This window comes from Rhinolophus sinicus, chromosome 3 (genome assembly GCF_057876585.1).
Source record: "Rhinolophus sinicus isolate RSI-liver-muscle chromosome 3, RSI-T2T, whole genome shotgun sequence".
In the NCBI taxonomy this organism is placed as follows: domain Eukaryota; kingdom Metazoa; phylum Chordata; class Mammalia; order Chiroptera; family Rhinolophidae; genus Rhinolophus; species Rhinolophus sinicus.
In genome coordinates this window covers 41,681,331-41,707,992 of record NC_142503.1, presented here as the reverse complement: position 1 = coordinate 41,707,992, position 26,662 = coordinate 41,681,331, and the positions used below count along the sequence as shown (strand labels likewise).

At 34.6% G+C, this 26,662-nt stretch overlaps 1 protein-coding gene across 7 annotated transcripts in view; it reads left to right on the top strand.

Annotated features, from left to right (window-relative positions):
- The window catches only part of ADAMTS6 (ADAM metallopeptidase with thrombospondin type 1 motif 6), a 262,327-nt gene that overhangs the window by 212,946 nt on the left and 22,719 nt on the right, over window positions 1-26,662 (top strand). For 6 of the 7 annotated variants that reach the window (XR_012495117.2, XM_019743866.3, XM_074328899.2 and 3 more), the window contains 2 exons: window positions 14,461-14,590; window positions 22,609-22,813. Coding sequence is in view for 6 of the 7 variants with exons in the window: in XM_019743866.3 (XP_019599425.1) it covers window positions 14,461-14,590; window positions 22,609-22,813 (335 nt within the window). In the remaining variant the exon portion in view is untranslated. Of the gene's footprint in view, window positions 1-835; window positions 8,185-14,460; window positions 14,591-22,608; window positions 22,814-26,662 lie in introns of those variants that run through there. The other variant, XM_088796529.1, reaches the window with a different exon arrangement.

The window sequence follows — 26,662 nt, the reverse complement described above, 5'->3', positions numbered from 1 at the left end:
CAATTTCATAATTTTGTTTAGTTTTGGCATTGGCCTTGGACATGCCTTTAAAAAGCTGCTTCTGTAGTCTATTTACATGCTTTCTTCTTTATCTGATAGATCACTTATAAGCATCTAATTAATGCTTTTAAAACTAACTGAAATTGTGCTAAATATCGTTTCTTAGCCTTTTGGCTAAGATCAAGTGAAATTGTGCTAAACAGATTTTGAAAGCTCTTCATTTTTATTTCAATTTTTGTGGTACCTAGGGAGCTAAAATGAGTAAGTGATAATATACACAACCGACTTCAATTTAGACCCACAAGTCAGAATATAAGAGGCATGTGACCTGTTTTAACTCAATATTTATGAAAAATGATAACAAACACTTTTTTCTCTTTGTGACTTATAGTTTTAATCAGAGAAGCCCTTCTGTTGTTTTTAAGAAAATGTTTTTTGTTGGAGAATGAATTTTTGTAAAATGCAGCAGTATTCATGATACTTTCCTATCTTTCTGAATGTACTCTCATTTCCCAGTATTCAAACCATTCCCTTGTATCCCCACAACCCCCCTAACCCCTTCTCTTATTTAATACAACTCTTAGGCTTTAAAGCAAAACCTTCCAAAGCAAATTAACTGAGAGTTGATGCTGTTCTGTTGCCTTTAATTTTGTACCTGTCCTGTTACTAAATAAGCCTTAAGGATGCTTTCTTCGTGGTTCAAAGAAAGGTCAGAAATACATATTCATTCTGCATGTATTAGTTTTAAATTTATACTCTAAATATATACAGTTTTGTCCGGCAACCCACTCTATTGACATTTCTGATTACTTTCTCCGAATTGTTTTTTTTCTAGGGTTTTCTTTCTTCCTCTTTGTGTAGAAGTACAAAAATTGTATACCAAAGAACTCAATTTGAAAACTGAAATCACACAAACACATGGAGACCAAATAACATGCTACTAAACACTGAAAGAATTAACATTGTGATCAAGGAAGAAAGCAAAAGATACCTTGAGACAAGGGAAAAGGAAAACACAATGACTCAAAATCTATGGGACATAGTGAAATCAGTCCTAAGAAGGAAATTCATAGAAATACAAGCCTACCTCAAGAAACAAGAAAAATCTCAAATAAACAGTCTACTCTTACATCTAAGGAACTGAAAAAAGAACAGCAAATAAACCTGAAAGTGAATAGAAGGAAGGAAATAATAAAGATCGAAGTGAAAATCAATGAAATAGAATCTTAAGACATAGTACAAAAGATCAATGAAACCAGGAGCTTGTTCTTGGAAAAGAAAAACATAATTGCAAAACCTTTAACCAGACTCATCAAAAATTAATCAGAGAGAACTGAAATAAAATCAGAAATGAAAGAGAAGTGACAACTGACATACAGAACTACAAAGGATTATAAGAAAATACTATGAACAATTATATGCCAACAAATTGGACAATCTAGAAGAAATGGATAAATTCCTAGAAACATAATCTTCCAAGACTGAGTCAAAAGGAAACAGAAAATCTGAACAGACTGATAGCTACTAACAAAATCGAATCAGTGATGAAAAAACTCCTCAAAACAAAACTCCTGGACTGGATGGATTCATCGATGAATTTTACCAAACATTCAAAGAAGAATTAGCACCATCCTTCTCACACTATTTCAAAATAATTCAAGAGGAGGTAATTCTCCCAAGCTCATTTTACAAGGCCAGCATCACCCTGATTCCAAAGCCAGACAAACACATGACAAGAAAAGTATAGGCCAATATTCCTAATCAACATAGATGCAAAAATCCTGAACAAAATATTAGTAAATTGAATTCAACAATACATTAGAAAGATCATGCACCATGATCAAGTTTGATTTATTCCTGGGATGCAAAGTTGGTTCAATATCTGCAGATCAATGAACATGATATACCACATAAGCAAAATGAAGGATAAAAATCATTTCATCATATCAATAGATGCAGAAAACGCATTTGACAAAAATCCAGCATCCATTTGTGATTAAAAACTGGAAATAGAGGGGACATATCTCAACATAATAAAGGCCATATATAACAAACTCACAGCTAACATCATGCTCAACAATGAAAAGCTAACATCATGCTCAAAGATAAAAGCGTTTTCCTTAAGATCAGGAAAAAGACAAGGATGTCCACTTTCACCACTTTTACTCATCATGGTATTAGAAGTCCTACCCACAGCAATCAGACAAGAAAAACAAAAGGCATCAAAATTGAAAAGGAAAAAGAAAACTGTCATTATTTGCACATGACGTGATACTATATAGAAAGAACCCTAAAGATTCCACCATAAAACTGTTAGAAGTAATAAATGAATTCAGTAAAGTAGCAGGATACAAAATTAATATTCAGAAATTGGTTGCATTTTTATACACCAATAATGAACTATCAGAAAGAGAAAACAAGAAAATAATCCTATCTACAATTGCATAAAAAAAGAAGAAACCTAGAAATAAATTTAACCTAAGAAGTAAAAGACCTCTACTTGGAAAATTATAAGACATTGAAGAAAGAAACTGAAGAAGATATAAATAAATGGAAGCATATACTGTGCTCATGGATAGAAAGAATTAACATCATTAAAATGTCCATACCACCCAAAGCAATCTATAGATTCAGTGCAATCCCTATCAAAATACCAATGGCATTTTTCACAGAACTAGAACAAATAATCCTAAAATTTATATGGAGCCCCAAAAGACCGCAAATATCCACAGCAATCTTGAGACGGAAGAACCAAGTTGGAGGTATCATGCCCCCTGATATCAAACTGTACTAAAAGACTGTAGTAATCAAAATGGCATGGTACTGGCTTAAAAAGAAACACATAGCTCAGTGGAACAGAATAGAGAGCCCAGAAATAAACCCATGCCTATGTGGTCAGTTAATCTATGACAAAGGAGGCAAGAATATACCATGGAATAAACACAGTCTCCTCAATAAATATTGTTGGGAAAACTGGACAGATAACCTGCAAAAAAATGGAAGTAGACCACCTTCTTACACCATATACAAGAATAAACTCAAAATGGATGAAAGACATAATTGTAAGACATGAAACCATAAAACTCCTAGAAGAAAACATAAGCAGTAAACTCCTTTAAAATGTCCTTTGAAATATATTTTTGGATATACCTCCTAAGCAAGGGGAACAAAAGATAAAACAAACAAATGGGACTACATCAAACTAAATTTTTTTTGCACAGCAAGGAAACCATCAACAACATAATGATAACCTACTGAAAGGGAGAAGATATTCGCCAATGATATATTCAATAAGGGGTTAATATCCAAAATTTATAAAGAACTCACCAGAAAAAAAAAATAGTCCAATTAAAGTATGGGCAGAGACCAGAATAGACATTTCTCCAAAAGGGAGAAATATGATGCCAACAGACATGTGAAAAGATGTTCAATGTCACTAATCATCAGAGAAACCAAAATTAAAACCAAAATGATATATTACCTCACACCTGTCAGAATGGCTATCATCAATAAATCAGCAAACAACAAGTGTTGGTGAGGATGTGGAGAAAAGGGACCCCTCATGTATTGTTGGTGGGATTGCAAATTGGTGCAGCCACTATGGAAAACAGTATAAAGGTTCCTCAAACAATTAAAAATAGAACTGCCTTATGACTCAACAGTTCTACTTCTGGGTATTTATCCAAAGAAATCCAAAACATTAATTCAAAATGATATATGCCTCTCTGTGTTCATTGCAGCATTATTTACAATAGCGAAGATATGGAAGCAACCTAAATGCCCATCAATAGACGATTATATAAAGAAGATGTGTTGCATATACACAATGGAATATTACTCGGCCATAAAAACAAATGAAATCTTACCATTTGCAACAACACAGATGGACCTAGAGGGTATTATGCAAAGTGAAATAAGTCAGAGAAAGACAAGTACCATATGATCTCATTTATATGTGGAATCTAAAGAACAAAATATATGAACAAACAAAACAGAAAGACTCATAGATGCAGAGAGCAAACTGGTGGTTGCCAGATGGGAGGGGTTTGAGGGGGCTGGGTGAAGAAGGTGAAGAGATTAAGTACAAATTGGTAGTTACAAAATAGTCATGGGGATGCAAAGTACAGCATAGGGAATCTAGTCAATAATATTGTAATAACTATGTATAGTGCCAGATGGATATTAGACTTATCAGGGGATCACTTCGTAAATTATATAAATGTCTAACCACTGTGCTGTACACCTGAAACTAATATAAAATGATATTCAATGTCAACTGTAATTGGAAAAAAATTTTAAATGTCAATTTGGTCAAGTTTCTGCTTACAAAGAGACAGCTCTGCTAAACATTCATTGCTCAAGATCTCAGGGGAAAAAAACAGATAGGTATGCTTAGATTGAGGAGAAGGAGGAAGGAAGCAGGTTTATTTTTAGAAGCAATTTTATTTTTGTTTAAAGATCAAAGAGCACTGATTTTTCTTACATAAACTATGGGGTTACTCAAGAATGTGTATGATCAGTTGTCACTGACCATTTAAAATGTTATCATTATTTTTTCCTCTTACATTTACGTAGCCTAATTAATTTTTCTTGTATGTTCCCTGGATGTCATCTTAAGCCGTGTATGTGTGTACGTGTGCATGTGTGTGAATAGCATATAAACTTAAAATATATTTTACATGTTTCTTCTAAGACATATTCTTTTTATCTTACATTTTGTGATTTCACCTGAATCACCTGGATTCTTATACATTTTGGAACTGGTCTCTGCTTTTTCAAAAGATTTTTAAGATGCTTTACATTGTTTCCAACTACTATTTTGTATTTTCCTGATTTACAGCCACGTTTTCCAAACTGTACCATGGGGGCACCAGGATATTGCAGCGGACTCACAGAGGCCCTGCAGACTAGATTGTACATTTTCAGTGAAAACAGAGTGACTTCAGTTGTACACCACACGAATCATTACTGTTAAGTTATTTGGACCTAGCTACTTAATAAGTGAAACTTACTTATTTTCTCCTGAAAAGATTCCTGGGGCACTAAGGGTGCTGTAAAAACGAAGAAAGTTTGAGAACTCTTCATTTAGGGTAAAATGAGTGTCATTAAAGTTGGATAAAACTTAGTCATCTCACTTCCTTTTAATAGATGTTGAATTTCATTTCATAAGAGGAAAAAATGCATATAAACTTCATATTCAGGGTCTTGATGATGTTCAGAGTTTAAAAATGAGGCCCTTCTGCACTTCCAGTTAAGGAACTACAGGTCTTAACTAATGTGTAATTTCTCCTTAACTATTCCTTAAATATTTAACATAGGCACATCTATATTAAGTATTTTTTCTGATGTGCCCTCCCGATGATGTTCCTTCCTTTGTCTCTGTTATGTTATTTCAGTTTAAGAGTTTAACATTGATGGGTGATTTAAGAAAAAAAAATAAATAAAGAAAAAAAGAATCTATACATTTAAAAGAGCCCCTGATAGCAAATTCTTCTTTGCAACTTAATACCTAATAAGTTATGTAATAATCTACACTATTCTATTTATTAATAACATATTTTTTCAACTTACTTTAATGAAGCTATCATGCAGAGTATCTTAGCTCCTTTAAAAAGTTGGATATTTCTGCATTGTTTCTGTGGAAACATTGTATGTTCATGTTATATATTTTATTGTTTTCAGGAATGATACAACAGAAATATAACGTACACTTAAACGTATAGTAAGTCCATTCTAAAAATAGCAAATATAAATTGTTTTTCCAAAGCAATTATTAGAGAAAATATAATGCAATCTTTAGGCCAGCACTAGTACCTGACTAAAAGAGAACAGCTCTTGAAGTATCAGATAAAACAGAGGCAAATCACAGAAATTATTTTTACACCTGTCCTTTTAATTTCTTTGCTAGTTTTTAAGTGACTATCACATTTAACATCACTAAAAATGGTCAAGAAGGGTTTTGAGACTTGACTTTTATAGACATAATAACAATAACAATGACTAACACTTGTCCAGCTTATAAAGGACATGTACACTGTATGTAACTGTGACTAAAACTCAAAGTGGAGGAGGCTCAAAATGGAGCAGAGGAAAACAAACTGCGAGTGTTTATTAAGATACAAAATAGACGTGATTGAAATTAAGTGTGAAAGACATAAAAAAGTTGAGTCTTATAAGTAAGTTTGCTTCCATTTGATTTAGGATTTAGCATCTAAAAGTTAAGTAAAAGATAACAGATGGAAATTTTAAGTTGAAGAAAGCCCTTTACTCATTGTCATTTATTTCCCTTTGAAGAAACATAGTTATGTAATTAGTTTTTAAGAAAAATTCCCTCTGAAGTTTATATTTGTGTGAGGTTTTGTACTGTACTATTGTTTGGAACTGTGAGGGTCCTTTTACGTTTGATTCCTGTATATACCAAACTTAGACATAAAAAAGATCATTGTGATATTTTTAATAATACAAGTCCGTTGTAAAAAGTGACTTGAGTTATAACTTCATTTATTATTCCCTAATTTTCTCTTTGGTCTTTTAAAAAGAAAATTTTTGTAAGACTAGACAACGGTCTATCATTGCATTGGCCATGGAATTCCCCTATTCACTCTCTCCCACCATCCCTTTCTTTCAGGTCATTTTCAATGTTGAAAAAGAAGAGTACACTTTAGCATACGGGATTAGTTGTACCAGGTATCATAGCAGGGCATCTGTGAACGTCACAGCTCCCAAAAATATACGCTCTGTAGCCATCAGTTGCACCTGGCTTGATTCTCATGTATCATACCCTTGAGAGGAGTAACCTCTAGATAAACTCATGCTCATGGCTTGTTCACGCTTCTGGAAGTTAATATGCTTGTTTGTTTATTTGTGCATAATAACTGTATTTATCTTTTTCCTTAAGCATTTGTCTTTCCCTATATAATACCCTTTTTAAAAACTCTTGAAATTCTCCTGCGTATTTTCAATATAATTTAAGGTTTCTAACCAGTCTTAACTAGACTTTCTAACAAGTCTTATACATGAATGCTTAGTTTGATAACCTGACATTTTTTACTGTTTACCCCTGCATGTTGTGACTTGCATCTTCTCTAAAGCCAGGATTTATAACTGAGGGCAAGAAATCTCTGCTGGCCTAGAGCATTTCCTCTAGTGCTGTTTTCCTTCCTCTTTCATATCATTTCTATTGCTTTAGAGCAGGGGTGTCCAAACTTTTTTCAACGTTTTTTACCAAGGGCCATATGCAGTAAAATACACAAACAGCCGGGCCACTCACTCGAGGTGAAGTGCGTATTGCCTCACCTGGTTTATTTAAGTAAACTAAATATATTTTTGGAATTTGCTGCGGGCCAATTAACAATGGATTGCGAGCCACACTTGGCCCGCAGGCCGCAGTTTGGACACCCCTGCTTTAGAGATTATATTCTCTCATGTGATTAGGGTGTAAATATATATTTACTCACTAAAAAGCTTAAGTAAGACTGAAACCAAAGTTTGCGTGCCTTCTTATTATATTAATGATCTATGTGTCACAGGTTATGCTTCACTTGACAAAAATTCTGTCCAAAATATAATCTTTAACCATCATAATATTATGTATCTTTACCAGATATCATGCATAAAAAACTTTTGGAAAAAATAAAGCTTTTTGTAATGATAAGCATCATCATCCTGATTTTATAGGACCTTATGCTGTTACTATTTCTACTGTTTTTACTTGAACAAAATGAAGAGTTTAGTTTAAAAGCTATGTAGCTTGTTCATGATTGTGTCCTTATTATAACTCGAATTTGAAATATTTACTTTTTGGTTCCAAGGAAAGGATTTTATATATAATTAGAGAAAACCTTCAGTATTGGTAATAAATCCATCACAGTGAGTGATGGCTTTCTTTTACTGTCAGCATTCTTCCACTAAAAAAGTTTTAATAAAGTATCAAAAACAAATAAGCTCCTACTAAAGATCATGGAGATTCTTTTTATTATAAGTTGAGTTAATTTTTTATATTAGGAAGTTTGCCTCTCACGTGTTCCTATTTCACGTTAGTGTTCTGCCTCTTGACATGTCCAGCCCTCTTGATCTGTACCCCACACTGGTAGGAACTCAAGCTCTGAAACAAGACTGTAAAACCAAATGAAATCTGACAAGTGCCTGTTTTCCAGATTTATTATTCTGCAGAGCACAGGGGGAAAGCAGACATAGAAGGAAAAAAAAAAAAAAAAAAAAATATATATATATATATATATATATATATATATATATATAATGTATAACATATATATAAAGTTATATATATATAACTTTATAGAATTTTTAGAATTTTGGATCTCGAGAAACATTAGAAATCATGTAATTTTTTAAAAAGAATCCTATTTATTTATTTTAATCTTTTTAAAAATTTTATTGGGATGACATTGGTTAGTAAAATTATATCGGTTTCAAGTGTACAATTGTGTATCATCTATATATAGCATTGTGTGTTCACCACCCAGAGTCAGTTCTCCTTCCGTCACCATATATTTGACCCCCTTTAACCTTTTCTACTTCCTTCCCTCCCCACTAACCCTCTGGTAACTACTAAACTGTTGTCTGTAACTTGATTGTCTCCTTTTACAAAGGAGAATGAAAACTTGCCTTTCATCATTTACCTAAACTGCCTAGAACTCAAAAGAGGTAACTAAACATAACAGAAATTGGAGTGAGGAAAAATATAGTAACAAGATAAAGTGAAAGGGAGTAACATCATAGACATTTGGCTATGAAAATAGTTCATAGGATCGAATGAAGATCAGGGAAACAGAAATCAGACAACAATATAACAAAATGGGGGACAATAAAATTAAAAATATTAGACCTGGAATTCATTATTTTATTAGCTAAGGTAGCTCCTGTAATAGAATTGTAATGACACTTGCCTTATCCATCCCCGCTTTAGTGTAATCTTATTGCAGTCAAGACTATCTCACTCATTTTCCTCCATATGATAATGAAAAAAACATGCCTTAGACATAGTATGAATTCAGGGAGTTAAGTAAAGTTAGATACTTTCTATGGAAGAGATTACTGTTAATATCTAATGAGTAGTAGGAATTCCTCCAGGGATAGTGTGATTTCAGATAAGTGGAATATATTTATGCTCCACATCATTATCACTAAACACCACTGCTCTAGAAAACTAACAGTATTTTTGGAGCCATGTTTTCCTTAGTCCTGTTTCCTTGGGACATCTAGTTTTGCTAGGACAGAAGGGAATACACTGGAAAGGCAGAGAAAGAAAGCCTTTAAAAGGTAACAACTAGCAGGAGGCTTATTAGAAGATGGAAGTATATGGGTGGAGCTGACTGGTACCCTGGATGCCAGCTGTTAGATCCAAGGCAGATGGGCTTTGCTCTGCTCTGTCAATGCTTGTGTCTGGCCAATAATCACACAGCACAATAGCCAGATTCCAGCAGTGAAAGGCAGAGCAGAGAGACATTTTTTTCCTGGCATTTGTTGTTCTTTGGATGCTATCTGCACTGAAGATTCAGATTAAATTAATATAGCTGGCCATATGCTTTGTATACTGTAGTTATATAGTCTTGTCTTGGTTGCTAGCTACTTTGGATGCTGTAGTTAAGCAAATTGTTGCTTTAGCCACCAACCACATTTTTAGTATAAGCTCTGACTTACTCACTACTTTCCCCCTTCTTCCACTTCAGAAAACTGTGCTGTGATATAGTGTGCTACACCACTAAGTTCAAATTATCTAGATTTTGGTTAGCTCATCAATGCCAAGGATACTTTTATACCTTTCTTTTCTTTCTTTCTTTGTTTCTTTCTTTGTTTCTTTGTTTCTTTCTTTCTTTCTTTTCCTTCCTTCCTTCCTCCCTCCCTCCCTCCCTCCCTCCCTCCCTCCCTCCCTCCCTCCCTCCCTCCCTCCCTCCCTCATTGACTCACTCACATGTGGTTATAGACTGCTAGCTTACCAATTCAATGGTCTAGAACTGAAATGCTGGGTTTTAGGATTAGATTTGAGATGACCTAGAAGGTCTTCCTGTAGCCCTTAACCTCCCCACACCATTCCTGGTTTAACACAATAACTGTTTTGAGTGAAATTCAAGTGGTAATTTCTGTGCATTTTAAGCACTGTCTCTACTTTCAGACAGTGAACTGCCCCAAGAAAAGCAATATATTGCAAATATTGTTACCCATGTGTATAAAATTATGTCATTATCTGAAAGAAGAAAGAGATAGGACAGGAGAACATAAGCAGCTTACAAGGGAAGTAAAGGAGGGACTTGAAAAGGAGGTGAGAAATGAACAAGAACTGTGGTCTCTGAAGTGAGGACTCAGGACTGGCCCTAGGAATGTAGCTGTTGAACAAAGACCTATGTTCTTCCCGTGAACCATCACTATCTCCCAGAGTAAGCACAGCAGATGAAAGGTTCCATCCAGGACTCACCGCATGGTGGACTTCTTGCTCATTTTCCTGTGGTATATGCTTCAAAATGTTAAAAACCACTTCTTGTTGTGTAACTAGAGCAGTGGTTCAAACTGGGTACTTCCTCCTCCCATTGGACAAAAACCTTTGGTGGGCAAACAGGTCATCTGTAACTTTTAACTACTGGCAGAAAATTAAATCTAAGATCTGATCATTTTAAATTTACAGACAAAAAGTATGGGTTACGTTTCCATGTTAAGAGCCATCATATTTGTTTCTTTAAAGGTATGCAAATCAAAAGATTCTAAACAGGATATATCCATTTTAGAGAGTTTAAAGTAAATAGGAATTGGTAATGGCATCTTTATACTTAAATTTTATAATATGAAACCATTAATTTTTTTTTAAGCATAGTAGAGTGGCTGCATTTAATGAAAGAATGGGTATAGAGTTTGCATACCAGTAACTTTAGGTGTGTAAGAATAAAATACAATTAGTGCAGTTTTAAATTTGACTAATTAAATTCTGCAGAACATCTGCATATCTCCAGGGGATATATGGACACTAAAAGCCACTAGAATTTTGTTTTCAATTAGGCCTATACTGACTGGTCATGTGCACATTTTATGTTTTGGGTTATAAACTATAAGTCTTCAGATTTGAAAGCATAGTGGCTTTGTGTAACTGGGTGTAATTATTCCCGACAGGGTTTAAATCAACTTCATAGCAATGTTTTACAGATTACTTTAAAAGAAGCTATGTACAAGAGGTTTGGTCATAGAAACATTCTAAACTTAATCATTTCTCTCGTTGACTTAGCTTAGATTATTTCCAGTTGATCGGTATTTTCTACTTTCTAAAGCTAAAAGCTGCATTTTTTTTTCCTCCAAAAGTATGTGTCTAAAAATATGTCCATTAGGTGCATTGGTTTAGAGAGTTATCCTGTTGCCACTGACTTAAAAGGAAAAGAAAAAAAGAAAAACAACCTGTAAACCTGCCAAGTGTGGGGGTAAAAGTTGGAAGGAGATTTGTATGGTGTTGGAGGAAGATAGTTCATTATTGTAGGAAGATTGGAATAGATTACTGGTGTAGTCAGTTCTTAAGTGTGAAATACCACTGTCTAATATAGCATTTTAGAAGAAAATTAATAAAAGATGAATGTGAAGAAAAATGCATCTTCCTAAAATATAGAGTATTTGTTTATTCAGCTGTGTATTCAAGGACTTTAATTTTTACTTCATAAAAATAGCATTCTAAAATTGTAAAACTGAAATACACCCCAAAATACCCTAATTCCTAGTTTTTAAGAAGTCTGAGAGACATAACCAAAATGAAGTCAATTTGTAATTCTTAGCACCTAGCCCAGTATCTCATAAGAAGCACAGTGCCTTGTATGTAGTAACTATTCTCTGTTGAAAGAATGAATGAGTGAATGAATGAAGGACCTGCCAACCACATTTAGCTGGCGTTTTTGGTTTGTGTAGTATGTAATTTTAAACTAATTACTGGATCCTACGAAAGAGCACAAATAGTCTTAAAAAATAAAGGTCAAGAACGAAAATATAAGATTGTGGATAATTTTTCATTTTGTTCTTTGTAGTTTTGTATATTTTTCAAAATTTTAACAATAAATGTTATATAGCTATTTTTTTTCAAGATACATACGTGGCTAGAATTTATCTTAAAATGAAATATAAATCTCACCTCTAATAATATCTGTGATACAAATTGCAGAGGCCTTGCTTTTACACTAAAGTCTACTTTTAAAAACTAATGTAATTGTAACCAAACAACAATTCTAGGGTTAATTTAAAGGAAGTAGTATTTTACCTTAGAAATTGTAGAAACTGAATGTTTTGGCCACTGATACAAAGCAACATCGTTCCATTTTCTAGTATTGAAAATGTTTATCCTTTTCTGAAAAAGAAGCAAGATACTAAACTGAATGCCAACTTTTGTTGCAAGTATAATCATATTGTTTTTATTATTAAACATAGTTATAAAAGTTGGGTAAAGTTGTCTTTTATGTAAGTGGGTGGTTTGAGTCTCTTCTCTCCAAGTATAATCATATTTGAATGACTTAAATAAAAAGAGCTATGCTGACCAATAAAAATAATCCCCTGCCCTCCCTAATGTTGAACCCCGGTGGATGGATATTCTGAGCCACTGTGGCAGTTGAGAGTTGAATCCTATGACTAATGGTGGAGATTTTTCTCTAGGTAGATCACATGGACTTAGTTATCTGCCCACTGGAATGACACAATGGGGAGATAGCTGATGAATATTGTGGAACATCTGTGAATGGATCACAGCTATGCCTGATGTGAATCATTCTTCCCTCAAAAATCTAAAATTTAATAGTTAAAAAATTCCAAACCGTTGTCACATAAACTGAGATGTTTGGCCTTTTCTGGGAGTTAGGAGGGAAAGAATACAACACATACTCTGAGACCTTTTGCTAGTAAGTCATTTGGCTCTGTTTTAAACCTCTAAATTTAGGAAAACCTTAGAGGTTGTCGAAGGTCATTCACTAGTGAGAACCTTGGGTCACTCACACAAGTAATAAAATATACCTTCTTCAACTGATCTCCACCTTCATGGAGGCTCCAGGACTTAATAGTTTTCCCTAACAGGGGAATAGATTTCCTAGCTTTAAATTCAACAAGCTTAGTTAAAAGTGTGCAAAACATGATGACTGAAGCATTCCCAACTCAGAATTTCCATGACTCTTTTGGGACCTTGGGGGAAGCAGTTGGTATGCATTTCTTTAGGTGACCGTTTCCTTTACTAAATGATCCTGTTTCACATTGATTTTCCTAATTTGAGATCAAACTCTTGTCTGTAAGGTACTATTAAAAGCAATTGGAAAAAAAAACAAAAAACCTAAAGGTTTGTATGGCACTAGCTAGGTGTGGATCTGTGGTTTCCTAAGTACTGCTAATGCTACTTTTACAACTCTTTCTGGGTAATGTAGCCTTCCTGCTATTGAGATGGGGTAGTGAGTAGGCAAATAGCTCAGTCTGTACTTTGATTTCAACCCCAGGAGTAACCTGCTACCTCTATGTGATCTGAAACATTTGGCATTTCTTATAGTTTGACTTTTTCTCTGACATCTTGATATACTTATCTTTACTTCTTTTGATTCCTCGACACTAAAGAGAAAATGAGTCTACATGAAGTCTATTCACCAGGGATGTTTGCAAATAAGAGTGTTTGTGTGTGTCTTTGTGTTTTGTGAAATGTGAGCAAGTTGTGGTGGATGTCTCTGGCAATAAATAATAAACATATACTTAGAATTTGACAAGTTTTATAATGAGACTATTTTTAATTGTGGCAAACATTTTTAAGTATTTTTAAGAATGAGATAAGTATTTTATAAGTTAAAATTTTAGGAAATATATATATTTATATAAAACAATGGTTTAATCAACAGGGGACCTTTTCTGTTAAAGCAAATAGACTAATGGATTGTAGTCCAAAAGAGCTTAACTGTAATCTTTAAATTCTAGACTTTGTGGGCTGTTAGAGATATAAGTCTATAAATGGGAGAAAAGAATAAAATGTCTGAATGTGATGTGTTCCTAACAAAGATTAAATTAATGGGATTTGTCCTACAAAACATCAAAAAAGCAAATTTGTCCCTATCATTTTGTTTTTAAATAGATATACAACCATTGTTTTGCATTGAAACGTACATTAATAATTTTATCTGATAACATTTAGGGAAAATGAAGGTTTTGTTTTGTTTTTTAAGGAAAGCACGAAGAAGATTATTCTAATGGGAATACCAGTTGTTTAAAATTACCAATAGTTTCTTTCCTGAACTTGAAAACAGTTGTTTCTAAATATGAGAACAATAACTTTGCCTAAATTTGCAGTATAATGACCAGGACTTCTCTCCTTTTTAGAGAAGCAGTCAAGTGTTTCGGGAACAGATAAGAGAGCCGCGATCCAGTGCGGTTGATTCCCACAGAGGAAAGCTATGCCTACCTAACTTAGTGGACAGTAAACAACTCTTCAGTTAATGATGTTCTCCTTTTCTCAAGGTGTCCAAAGACAAGAGGTGGTCTGTAAAAGGTTGGATGACAACTCCATTGTCCAGAACAATTACTGTGACCCTGACAGTAAGCCACCTGAAAATCAAAGAACCTGCAACACTGAGCCCTGCCCACCTGAGTAAGTAAGAGAAAGAAGTGAGAATTATTTTCTCCAACTACATAGAGGAAAACATTAGCTATTCATGTATGGAAACATATTCATTCATATGATAGGAATAAATTAAATTAAGAAAAGGGGATAAAACATCACAGAGTGTGGAATTCTGACATCCCTTTCATTGAGCAAAGATTCCTATTTATCCGTAGGTTTCATTTAACTCCTTTAAAGCAAGAACTTCAGTAGGTTGATCCTGGCACAGTGCTGGAGAGTATCATATTTCACCATTCTACAGCGCCCATCTTTTCACACTTTACATCTCTGAAATTGGGATTCATCTTGCAGCTAACTTACAATAACACTCAGCATTCCTTTTTCTTTCTTAATGGTACATAAAATAATGGTATCTTAGATCAAGTAAAATACAGTAGGTTGGTGTGCAGTCCTGCCTTTTCCAGATATTTCTCCCAAAGGCCTAAAGACTTTTAAAATGGTTTAGAAAGGTTCTGCAATGGCATATCAGTGCTTTAATTTGCTGACCCACTTTAAAGTTCTGTCGTATCTTCTAAGGGTCGGGCAGAGGCACAGAGGTTGACTTCACTCTCTTTCTGTCGATTAATGTAGCCATTACAGCTCACTGTAGAGGGAGGCACAAGGAAAGCATCAATTCATCTTAGTTATGACTTTTAAAGAATTAAAATTTTAAACTATGAGACCTGCTATTAGTGAATCACACGTGATCATCTGTAAGAACAGAAAAGCTTCTTGATTGAGCAAAAGATGATGGTTAGGTGAAAAAAGACAAAGATGGTGAGTTGTTCATGAAAATATTGATCTTTGTAGGGATTTTGCCTATTTGACAACTGCAACACAAAACATGTGTGAATGGCATTTCATTATTCTTTCAGAGTAACCATTATCCCCTCTGGTTAACTAATTGTCCCAACATGAAATTGATAAAGAAAAAGAGAGTCATCAAATGAATTTATATACATCCCAAGGTCTCTAAAACTGGAAAGGGAAGCTCTATAATGAAGTAATCTCTTTTTCTAAAAATGACTACCATGAAGTCACAAAATCCGGGGACTTACAATGGATAAGGAATTCAGTTCTTTAATACAGTTAAAGCAAGAGGCATTTCTTAATATTTGTTCCCAAACAATAATGCCTTATAAACTTGCATTATCCAAACTCAGTGTCTGCCTGAATATTTGAATCTCAAAGGGAGAGAGATATTCACTACCAGTCTCTTGAAAAGGTTTAGGGCAGTGGCTACCAAATAGGGAACACAAGGAGTCTAGAGTGATAGCAGTTTTTATTCTAAAACTTTTTAAATTTTATGTCTCCTTTTTGTTTTTGAAATGTGATCACCATGTAACTTATTCCTTAAAATCCAGACATGGGAAAGTATAGAAATATGACCTATGATATGTATTACAAAAACAAGATATTTAATTTTTTTCACTTTCTTTTGCTAATTATTTTTATATGTTTGTAAAACTGTATAAAGCAAAGTGATGCTCAAAAACCGTGGGGTAAATTTGGTTTCCAGTAACTTCAACATATTTTCATCAAATTATGAGTCTCAACCCATCAACCTAATTCACTGACACTCAGGATTATAAGTATTATGTTTGGCATTTGATCAGCCATGTAAGGCATCTGAGTGGGCCTGGTCACACCTATTCTATTTTGGCCTCGGCTTTTTTATTTGTTTAAGCTTAAATGCTATTTGAACAACCTTTGAGATTTCAATGGTTGGCCATCCCACCCCATATATTGTAGGCTTGGGTATTACATGGGAATTTGGTGGGGGTTTTTTCTGTTTTTGTTTTTCACACTTTAAGGATAATTGACAAATTTGAATTAACATGCATAATTAAAATTAGGTTTCCTATCTCCTTTTGTAGGAAATAAAACGTTATTGACTTCTTTTTTTAAGTTTGGAGGTTAGAGGATGGAATTTGAAAAAAGATAGAGAGAATATGTGAAAGAAAATTTAGGCTGACAGTTTTCTTTCTTGGAAAGAGCTAAAGAAATATACTTAAAATATTACTCTTTATTAGTCCATGTTTCCTTAGTTCCTTTAAAATTTTTCCTCTATTACTTTGAATTCAGTCTATGAAAAAGGGAATGGTTGTCGTATATAATAAGATTCCCAGTAGACAATGATGTTATAGAGATAAAAATCATAGAAAGACGACTGAATTCAGTAAGACTTTAAATGAGTGTGGAAGATAGGAAAGGAGCTAGGTTTTTCACAGATTTGTTTTTTGTAATACATATTAAAGCATACATTTTTTTTAAAAGCAGGTAAGGAAAAAGAATAAAATAAAAAACACCTATGATACTTGTAATGCCACTGTTAATATTTTGATATATATATTTCTAATTTATTTTTCTATGTCTACATAGTTTAGTTTTTGAGCCACATTGTCAAATTGGTCTCCAGAGAGAACATAGGAATGTATATTCCCACTAACAGTATGTAAGAATGTCATTTCCCTGAGCTGAACAACACTGGCTATTATTACCTTAAAAACAATTTTTGCCTATTTTATAGGGGGGGAAAGCCTTAATATCTAATTATCTTTTATTTAGTATACCTTGGATTGCCAATGAGCCTGAACATTTAAAAATTATGCCCAGTGGCTATTTGTTTTACTTCTGTTTTCCTTCTCATCTTCGTGGCCTATCCCATTTTTATTAAAGTATTTATCGTTTTGTTATTGATTTGTATTAACTCTTAATGTGTAAAGAATATTAACTCTTTTATCTGTGTTCTAAATATATTTTCCTAGTTTGTCATATATTTTTGATACTATTTATGATGTTATAATCTATTTTTACTTATGAGTCTTAAAATATTATATAGGCAAACAATCAAACTTTCGTTCTTTCATTGGTGTGTCTAGGAAGCCTTTACCCACTCTAAGATTACACTTTCAAAGTTTCCTTTTTCAATGTAAAGTTCAATCTATTTTAAATATATTTGTCTGCTTTGAGGAAAAGATCTATATTTATCTTCAGATATTATTGTTTTTCCAATACCATCCATTTAAAATCCTAAATGGTATTTATCAGAAAGTATCTTTTCAAATAATGAAATATTTCAAATGTCTTTTAGTCATATTGGAGACTTTATAGGTAGAATATAGAAAAATGGAAGGCTGTAAGATGTATCCTTGTGTTTTATAAAGAAAATGACAGAGGACTAGAAGGAATAGACAAAAGAGGCATTGGTAGAAAAATAAAAATAACAATAATAATATATATTTGGAAGATCTTAAAGGACCAGAGGAAGCCTTGCTGGGAAAATTTAATGTGCTCAGAGCAGCAACTCTTTTATAAGAAAGAGTATGGTAGTCAAGATGGTGAGGTGACTAGGGACAGGAATAAAACAAGAATTCTAGAGACATTGAATAAAAATGGTGGGATTCATGACATAGGCTGAAAAAATTGGAAAAAAGGAAAGGGAGGAGTTGATATTAAAGAGCATGACTGATAGGAAACATGACTGGTAGGAAGCCCCACCATCAGAAAAGGAAGTAATGCTGAGTTGGAATCCAAAGAGAAAGGCCAAGAGTTCAGTTTTGAGCATGTTGTCTTTTAATAGCAAGACTATTTCCATATATGACCTCATGTGAAGAAACCTTGGATACTGAATATTATCCCTGTATGATACTTTGGTGTTTAAATTTGTGAAAATCAGAAAGGTGGAAAGAATGGAGTACTATACACTATGCTAATCCTGTGATCAAAAATGAAAAGACATTTTTAAAGTATCTGCAATGTGGAAGGCACTGTGGATGGGAGAAATGGTTCCTTTACCTAAGAACAATTTAATTGGGCAAATACATATAAAAATGACCATAGTAAATGGCAAAATATGTAAAGTACAATTAGAGAGTTATAAGCAAAAGTACTAAAGGATACTCAGACTGGGGAGAGATTTTTACCCAGGGGTTAGGTTTAATTTAATGATATCTTTTATGATATACTGTTTAACAATTATTTTGAGTCATTGCACCTCACCCATGAACAACTATAATCTGTTGTTTTAAGTTTAGAAAAAGATTCATCGGAGTCCTCTATAACACTCCAAAATTTAAGACCTCAGAAGATGCATAGAAATCATGAAAACCAACTCCCATTGTTTTACAAATGAGGGCATGCTGATCTCCAGTAATGTTTTTCCTATTATACCAGACATCACTAACTTTGTAAGTTACAAATCAAATGTCTGTTGACACTTTAATACTTTGAATTTTGTTTAACACATTCTCAATTGCCGCTTTCAGAGATGTTTATTACATTGTTGTTGTTTTTTTAATTTAGAAAAATCTCAACTATGGAATATTTAGGGGATAGAGGCTTCTACCTAATATTAGTTTCACTTTCCAATTAGCTGAGGAATGAGCAGATTTTTCTTTTTTTTAACCAACTTTTTGTTTTGAAAATCTTTCTGAAAACTATTTTAAAACTTAGGAAAGTTTTGGTATTTTAGTAACTAGTCAATAGGTTAGATACTTGAATCTCAGTAAAAATGTTATTGTCAAATTCTGAGGATTTTTTTTTTTTTTTTTTTTTTGCTATGTGATATTTATAAAAAAGGTTGACAATTACACCCTTGATTCTGGGACAAAAGCTGGGAAATTTCAATATCTATCTCAATCGCTCAATCAGTCTCTCTTCTCAGTCTCTCTCTCTCTCTCTCTCTCTCTCTCTCTCACACACACACAAAATCCCAATATCTAATATCAGTTTATTTTCATATGCACTGCCATTTCCCTTTGAGTTAAAAAGGGAAAATAATATTCTGGTTTTATGGTTCTTCAAAAATATTCTGGTTAACCTAAGTTCGGCAAAAATTTTTATAGTGTCTCTCTTATTCCCTCCTCCCAATAGTATTACTATTTGTCTTATTAATGTACAGATACTGCAGATCAAATTACATAGGCTGCACCAAGCTGCTCTTATTTCAAACACTCAAACATGAATCCTACTAATTGTTAGCATCTAATGGATATAAAGGCACATGTGAGGATGAAGACAATTTGATCACCAGGTCTTCAGCTCAGAAAGAAACAGCCCTGGTATTGTTCAGACTATAACAATTCAGCAAGTGATACTCCCAGTGAGAATTTTTGTGTTCATATTTTTACCACTGAATCTAGAGGAAGAAAAAAAAAGAGAAATAGGGAGAATGTCATCAAAGGGTCAAACACATGGACAATGAAGGTGAAGGAAGCAGTCTGTCTTAAACTGGACAGAGGAGGGGAGAAACTGAGACAAGTTGATGCAGTGGTAAAATTGCAAAACTATTTAAATATAGAGTGTGATTTAATCCTTTAGAGGGACATGGGAAGGGATGATTTGCTGAGCAATAAAGATGCAACAACAACTATCTATGAAGCCTGAAGTCAGAGGTACAGTCAGAAGGGAAATTGGGAGGGTGGTTAATATTTTTACTTTCAGACCTTCCAAGTTAAATGCTAGAGTGATACATGTAGGCTAAGAGATGGTTGGCGATAAAAGAGAGGACAAAGTATAAAAAGGCGGAGGTGGCCCTGACCTCGTGCAGCAAAGAACAGCAACACCTCCTGAATCACCGCTGTTACTCTGGGCACCTGTGTTTAATTTGACGGCCTCCATCCCTCTTGCATTATGAGACCTAATGAGATCATGGCTGGAGGTGGTATGACTGAACTTTTTGTGGCTGAGTTACACACATTTCTGTTTTATCCCCTAATCTCGGTGATGAAATCACTGTTGTGAATTGAATCAGAGTTTCACTATGGCTGGCATGCAAGTTATTATTCTCAGTACACATTTTTTTCTTGACCAAAAATGGTACTAACAACTCAGATCATGTTCATCTGTGGAAAACAAAACAAAGAATATGAAAATCACTTTCAATCTCCTCAGGAAAATGACTTAGAAAAAAATATGGATGTCATATTTTTAAAATTCAGCATTAAATAATTACTCTTTAAATGAATTTTGTATTGAAAATTTTTAGATTTTTGACAAGATATATTTTAATTTTAAGAAATTGGTTAATTACGATGTTTCCAAATGCTGGTTTCCCTCTATAAGTAAAGATAAGACAAAATAACAATGAACAAAGCCCTTTGTAGCTTATTTAGCTAAATCAAGCTTAAATTTAGGCTACTAGTACTCTGACTTCACAAAGGCACTATCCCCCACATACACATGGCACAATTTGTTCTTAAGCTTTCATACTCCTCTCTCTGGATAGTCTTTCACCCAAGAGCATGACCATATCCACTGGGGATAGTTGTGTGATTTATGATCATGGGTTGAAGAAAATGTCTTGTGACCTCATGCTTGTGACCTAGATCCTACTACTTAGCAGTGTTAAAAGTGAAATATAGTGGAAATAGCAATGGGTGGGGGATCTAGTCCTAGTTCCATTATTGTTCTTCTCATGATTTTGGAGAACCATTTTCCTAACACTGGGTTTTACTTTCTTCTGTAAAGCAAAGCACAATGCCTTGAGCATAGTAGGCATTCTGCATATATTTATTAAGTACAGTGATATGTCAGCCAGGACTCTGGTTGGAAATAACACAACTTTAACTTCAGCTATTTTCTGCACATTAGAGGATTTATTGTTTTATATAAGAAAGCTGAGGAAATGGTGAGAGTGGACCTAGCTTGAGGAATGGCTAGACTCAAGGATTCAGATTCCATCAGGCCTCTCTAGCTCCTCTGTATGCTTTCAAATCAGCTAATGCCACTTGACAGGGGCTGTGGCCACCAGCATTTTGTATATCTTTATCCACCTTTGTGACCAGAAAGGAAAGGGTCCTCTTTGCTCTAATCGAGATATAAAAATTCTAAAGCCACATTCTCATTAGTCTTATTTGGATCATGATTTACACCCCATGGACCAATTAATGTTCCCAAAAGGGTGAGTTGTACAGAAGTATTTTATACACACACACACACACACACACACACACACACACACACAACAACAACAACAACAACAAATTCTGAATTTATATATATAAAAGTTAATTGAGGACTTTAGGAAAAGGAGTGATATACCTATAAATGTGAGACATGTTCATTTTATTAAGACATTTTAGTTTCTTCCCGCATTAGCTGTACAGAGGCTGTTTTTAAGACTGAAGGGGTCAAAGCGAGGGATTTCCATGTTTTCACAGAGCTGGCTCAGGGCTCTGCTCTTGCTGCAGGTGTTTTAAGAGTCCCATGTCTTCAGGATGGTTACCTGGGCCTTCTCTGCCCCTGTAAGGACAGTTAAAGGCCTTCTATCTTCTGCAAAGTATGACGTTCATTTCTGGGAATCAAAAACAGCCCTAGCTCCTGTAGTATGGTTTTAACACAAAATCCTCAATTGTGGCAGAACTTGCCTCAATTTAGTAATAAGGTAGCTACTGTTTGTTGTATGTCAAACACTCTTTTAGAAGCTCTCAGTGGTATGCTGAAGCGAGCTGATACTGGCACCTGAGACCCTATTAATAGCCTATCTTCTCTTGTTCATGTTTAGTCTGTGAAGGTGGTAGCTTGAAATTGGTCTTAGTGAGGTATTCACCCCACAAAAATTGGCAAATACAACAAGTCAGGACTCCCTCCCATGACAATCTAGTCTTTAATTATTTCCCAGCACATGACTGGCAGCTTCATATGTATTACCTTACTTAATCCTCGTGACAATCTCAAGATTGATATTGTTATCCTCACTTTAGAAATTAATAAAAAAAAGGAAAAATGTCAAAAAGTTTTAAAGATACGTAGTGTAATACTTACTTGAACATGGTTCTGCCTGCTCCGAAGCCCATGCATTACACTTTAGAAGGCAACTGACAGTGAGTTATCTTTTCCTTAGCAGTTTTTCCATTTGTCATTTGTCTCATCAACCAACACTGAAATGTCCGTTCTTCTAGGAAAAGGATGTAGTTTATTGATAAAAGTTCCTTCGCTCAGCTGAAAATCTCTGGCTGCACTGAGGAAATGCTTTTCTGTGTTTCTTCCACTTCCTGCTGCAGGTGGTTCATTGGGGACTGGTTGCAGTGTAGCAAGACTTGTGACGGTGGAATGCGGACAAGGGCAGTGCTCTGCATCAGGAAGATTGGCCCTTCCGAGGAGGAGACACTGGACTACAGTGGTTGTTTAACACACCGGCCTATTGAGAAAGAGTCCTGCAACAACCAGTCATGTCCACCTCAGTGGGTGGCTTTGGACTGGTCAGAAGTAAGGAAATCTGAGGCTGTATGTTTTGAGATGTCTTAACTATGAATACCAAAGCATTTAATATTAAGGACACCTGAGCATGTGAGCATCTTAGAACTCAACAAGTAAGGACTACACAACAGTGAATTTGGCCATGTTATATTTTGTTGCTGCTTGTCAGGAAGTAAGGGTTTTTTTGGGTCGGGGAAATCAACGAAAACTAGTCTGATTAAAAATAAGCCTAAAGTAAATTTTCAAGAACATTATAGTGAGTACTCATATAAGTGGTTTTATGCCCTTCTTTACTAGTCTTGAACAGCATCATAGGCTCAGAATTAGTGACATATTGTATCTTTTTTGCCAAGTAATGTTCCAGGCTAACTATATAACTCTAGATATGAATCGATGTCAATTTATTATCACTTGTTTTATATATATATATATATATATATATATATATATATATATATATTTAATTGAATCAGGAAAAGAAACATGGAGTTGAAGTTGTAACATTCCAAAAAAACACATTCATATTTTTATCATTACCTCCATTTATATGATCAGTGAGGAAGACCTGGCTAAGAGAATGCTTTTTAGGCATACATGTATATAAAAGAGTCTAACATAATCCAGAGGCCTCAGAAAAATGGTCTTATGAAAAATGAGGTAAGAGGTAAATTCTTGACTCCTCATTCTGCATGAGACATACACATACACACACTATACCATTCTCCACATTTCCCAAAGAAGAGCTGAATCCTTAGTTTTGGTTAAGAAAAATGAGTAACTGGTTATATAACTAAAGGTCATTCTTCCAAGTTAACAAACAGGATGCATTTTTTTTTTTTTTAACATCGTGGTACTTCCTTTAGGTATTGCCTGTAGACCGCGTTAAGTTTGTCAAAAAATAAACAAAAAACAAATTAAACATAGTTCTTTAGGAACCTCTGGATATAACTTTTCCCCCCTGTGAATCTTACTGCTTGAACGACCTTATCTTGCTACAGGCATGGTGCTAAAAGAGGGGCTGTGTTTAAAATGGTACGTGGAAATAGAGATTTTGACCAGTTGTGGTTATCCATGGAATCCTTGGCAGGTATTGGGAGTGTTCCCCCAAGTTTCCTGGCCATAGTCCAGCCTCAGTAATTACATTCTGCCCACTAACTTTTATTTGTGTTTCAATCAAATGTAGAGATAGCCTTGGTATTATTCACTCAGTGATTGTGGAAAGTAGTATGAACTCTTCTGTTCCCTAACAGTGGGTGGATTAACTCCTAAATTCCTTTTGAAAGGTAAAACCTATTGATAAAGGATAGACATTCTAGAAAGTTGTCCACATGTTAGTAAAATAATTTTACTTGCAATTCAGTGCCCGAGACCCTTATAGAATCCATTGATAATAGTAGATAATAGAATCTTTGATAATAATGACAAATTTATTATTGGAAAACCACAATGGGAGACCTGATGATTGGCTTCAATGATGTTAGGCTTTCAGGTCAAGTCAGTAAGTATAACTGAGTCTTACTAAACACACTGGGATAGGCACTATGGAGAATACGAAAGAGTCTTATAAGCTTGGAAAAATAAAAAATACCCATTAAACAACGAGAGAATAATATAATACAATGTTTAATAAGATGGTAGATTGTGTGGTATAAATGTATAAGTGATATAGAAATTCAGAGCTGAGAAGGTCAGAATGGCCTGGAGTAAGGTCAGAAGGCTTTTTAGTTGATGGGAGTTAAACTGAATGTTGAGGGAGTATAGGATTTGAAGTAGGGAAGAAAATAGGGAAGCTGGAGAAGGTATTTCTGATAAGAGAAACAACTGACCAGAAACACAAAGACCATGTGGTAAAATAGTATGGGAGAAAAGCATCTTAAAGAATAAATAGAAGATAAGATTGAATAAAGTAGTGATAGGTAACAAGACGTCCTGAATACAGAATTCTATACCACATCATCTTTCTACAAAAAGTGGATAAAAGTAGACAAGTTCATGAGCAGAAACTAGAAAAAATTTATGACAACCACTAAAACACCAAACCTCACGCACAGACTCATTTCACATTGGTCTCTTACCTATTTCTGTATTATTATATTTTTTATTTTAACATAAAACAACCAAATATAATCACCTTGACAGATAGCTTATGTATATTGTATGTTTCCATTCCAAATACCATTTTAAGGATTTCTTCCTAATTCAACCACGTATTGGTTGTAGTTACCCTCCTTCTAGAATTTTGATTCTTATCTAGCCAATCTTAGAACTGACTTGCTTAAGTGTCTCTAAGAGGCTCTTAGGTATTCCGGAGGCTGCCTAAAGAAATATGTGTAAGCTAAGGGAGTTTTTAATTACATTTCCGCTATCTTCTTCAAGATAGTTGAGTCAAAGCTTAGGGAAAAGAAGTTGTGCTGAGGGCATGAAATGTCTGTGTTGGGATGACAACACATGGGTAGCTGCTGTTGTCTCTGCACAGACAATGCAGAAAAAGCAATTCTAGTGTAAGCATAGATCAAGAAATGCTGCCACTGCTGGCTCAAAAAATTCTGCCATTGCTGGCTCAAAAAATTCTAGTTGGACACCACCTATGCCATCATCTTCCTCCTTTATTCAGGAGGAAAGAGATAATTTTGCCCCATGCAGTCTCTCCTGTTTATTTTCCACTGCTGGGGTGCCATCTCACACTTCCATTTCCTTACTTTACCAGGAAGCCCACCTCTTCCCTAGATGGGTTAAAAATAAGTGAAAGTAAATACATGAAGTGAAATAAATGTCAGAGTAGCACTGGAGAACAAAGTGCGAACAAGGAGACTTCCAATAAGAATGGAACACCTCCTACTAATGAAAAGAGGAGGTCCACACAAACAGAAGAGCAGGCACTGTTCAACCTCTTTCAGTTTACTTTTGCAAACATTTCACACACTGTTCTTTTGACATGCCCATGAACACTTCTCTTTCTGCCCTCTCCCCACTTCCAACTGTCAGCTGTCTGAGCTCTGCTAATCACAAGGGTGAGGTTCAACTGGTGAAAACATGTTGCAGCAAGAGGAATGTACCCTTTGACCTTTTTCCTTTTGTGCCGGCTGCTCTAATATAAAATTTCCATTGTTGCAAAGCCAGGAACCGTTTTTCGTTTTCTTCATCAGCAAAACCTACCAGTGCTGTGGCAAAAGGAAAAACAAAAAAAAAGCTAAATTATCTTGGTGGAAAATGGCTGTTCGGCAGCCTTTTGTGAAACTAATGCAGCCACGGCTTTCCCCTTTCCTATAATTTAGCCTCACTCTTGGGGTCACCCATGCTATGTTGGACTTAAATCGTTTTCTGTTTTTGCCCTCTCCTGGCATGTAACTCTTAAAAGCATTTCTGCATACTGTGCATGGGCTCCAGCAATCCTAAACCATTTTTCGATGTATCAGGATAATTTCTTTTGACTCCCACAGAGTACCCATTGAAAATGGCCCATTTTTTGTACTTCCTCTTGTACAAGTGATGATTAGCATCATACTCAATTGACTTTACAGGACTAACATTTAGGTAGCATTACTTTAGAAGGATGGGGGGAAATCTACCGCCAAAGGGCTCTGCTTCATGTTAGTAGATTTACCTTGTTTACTCCTAGGTTCTACTCTGGGGCTATAACTAAGTAAATGAAATCCACCTCTCCAGAGAGGATTTAGTCTAACCCCAAAACTTTAACATTTCTATCCTTTACAAGTGAGAGCCAAATTGTTTTCCCTGGTGTGGTTTCAAATACTTTTCTTCTGAAAAATCTGTTTTTGTTTCTTAATCATAGAACATTAAGCAAAAGCATCAATGCATCTCTTAACAAAAATCACCCCCTATATCCCACTGAGATGA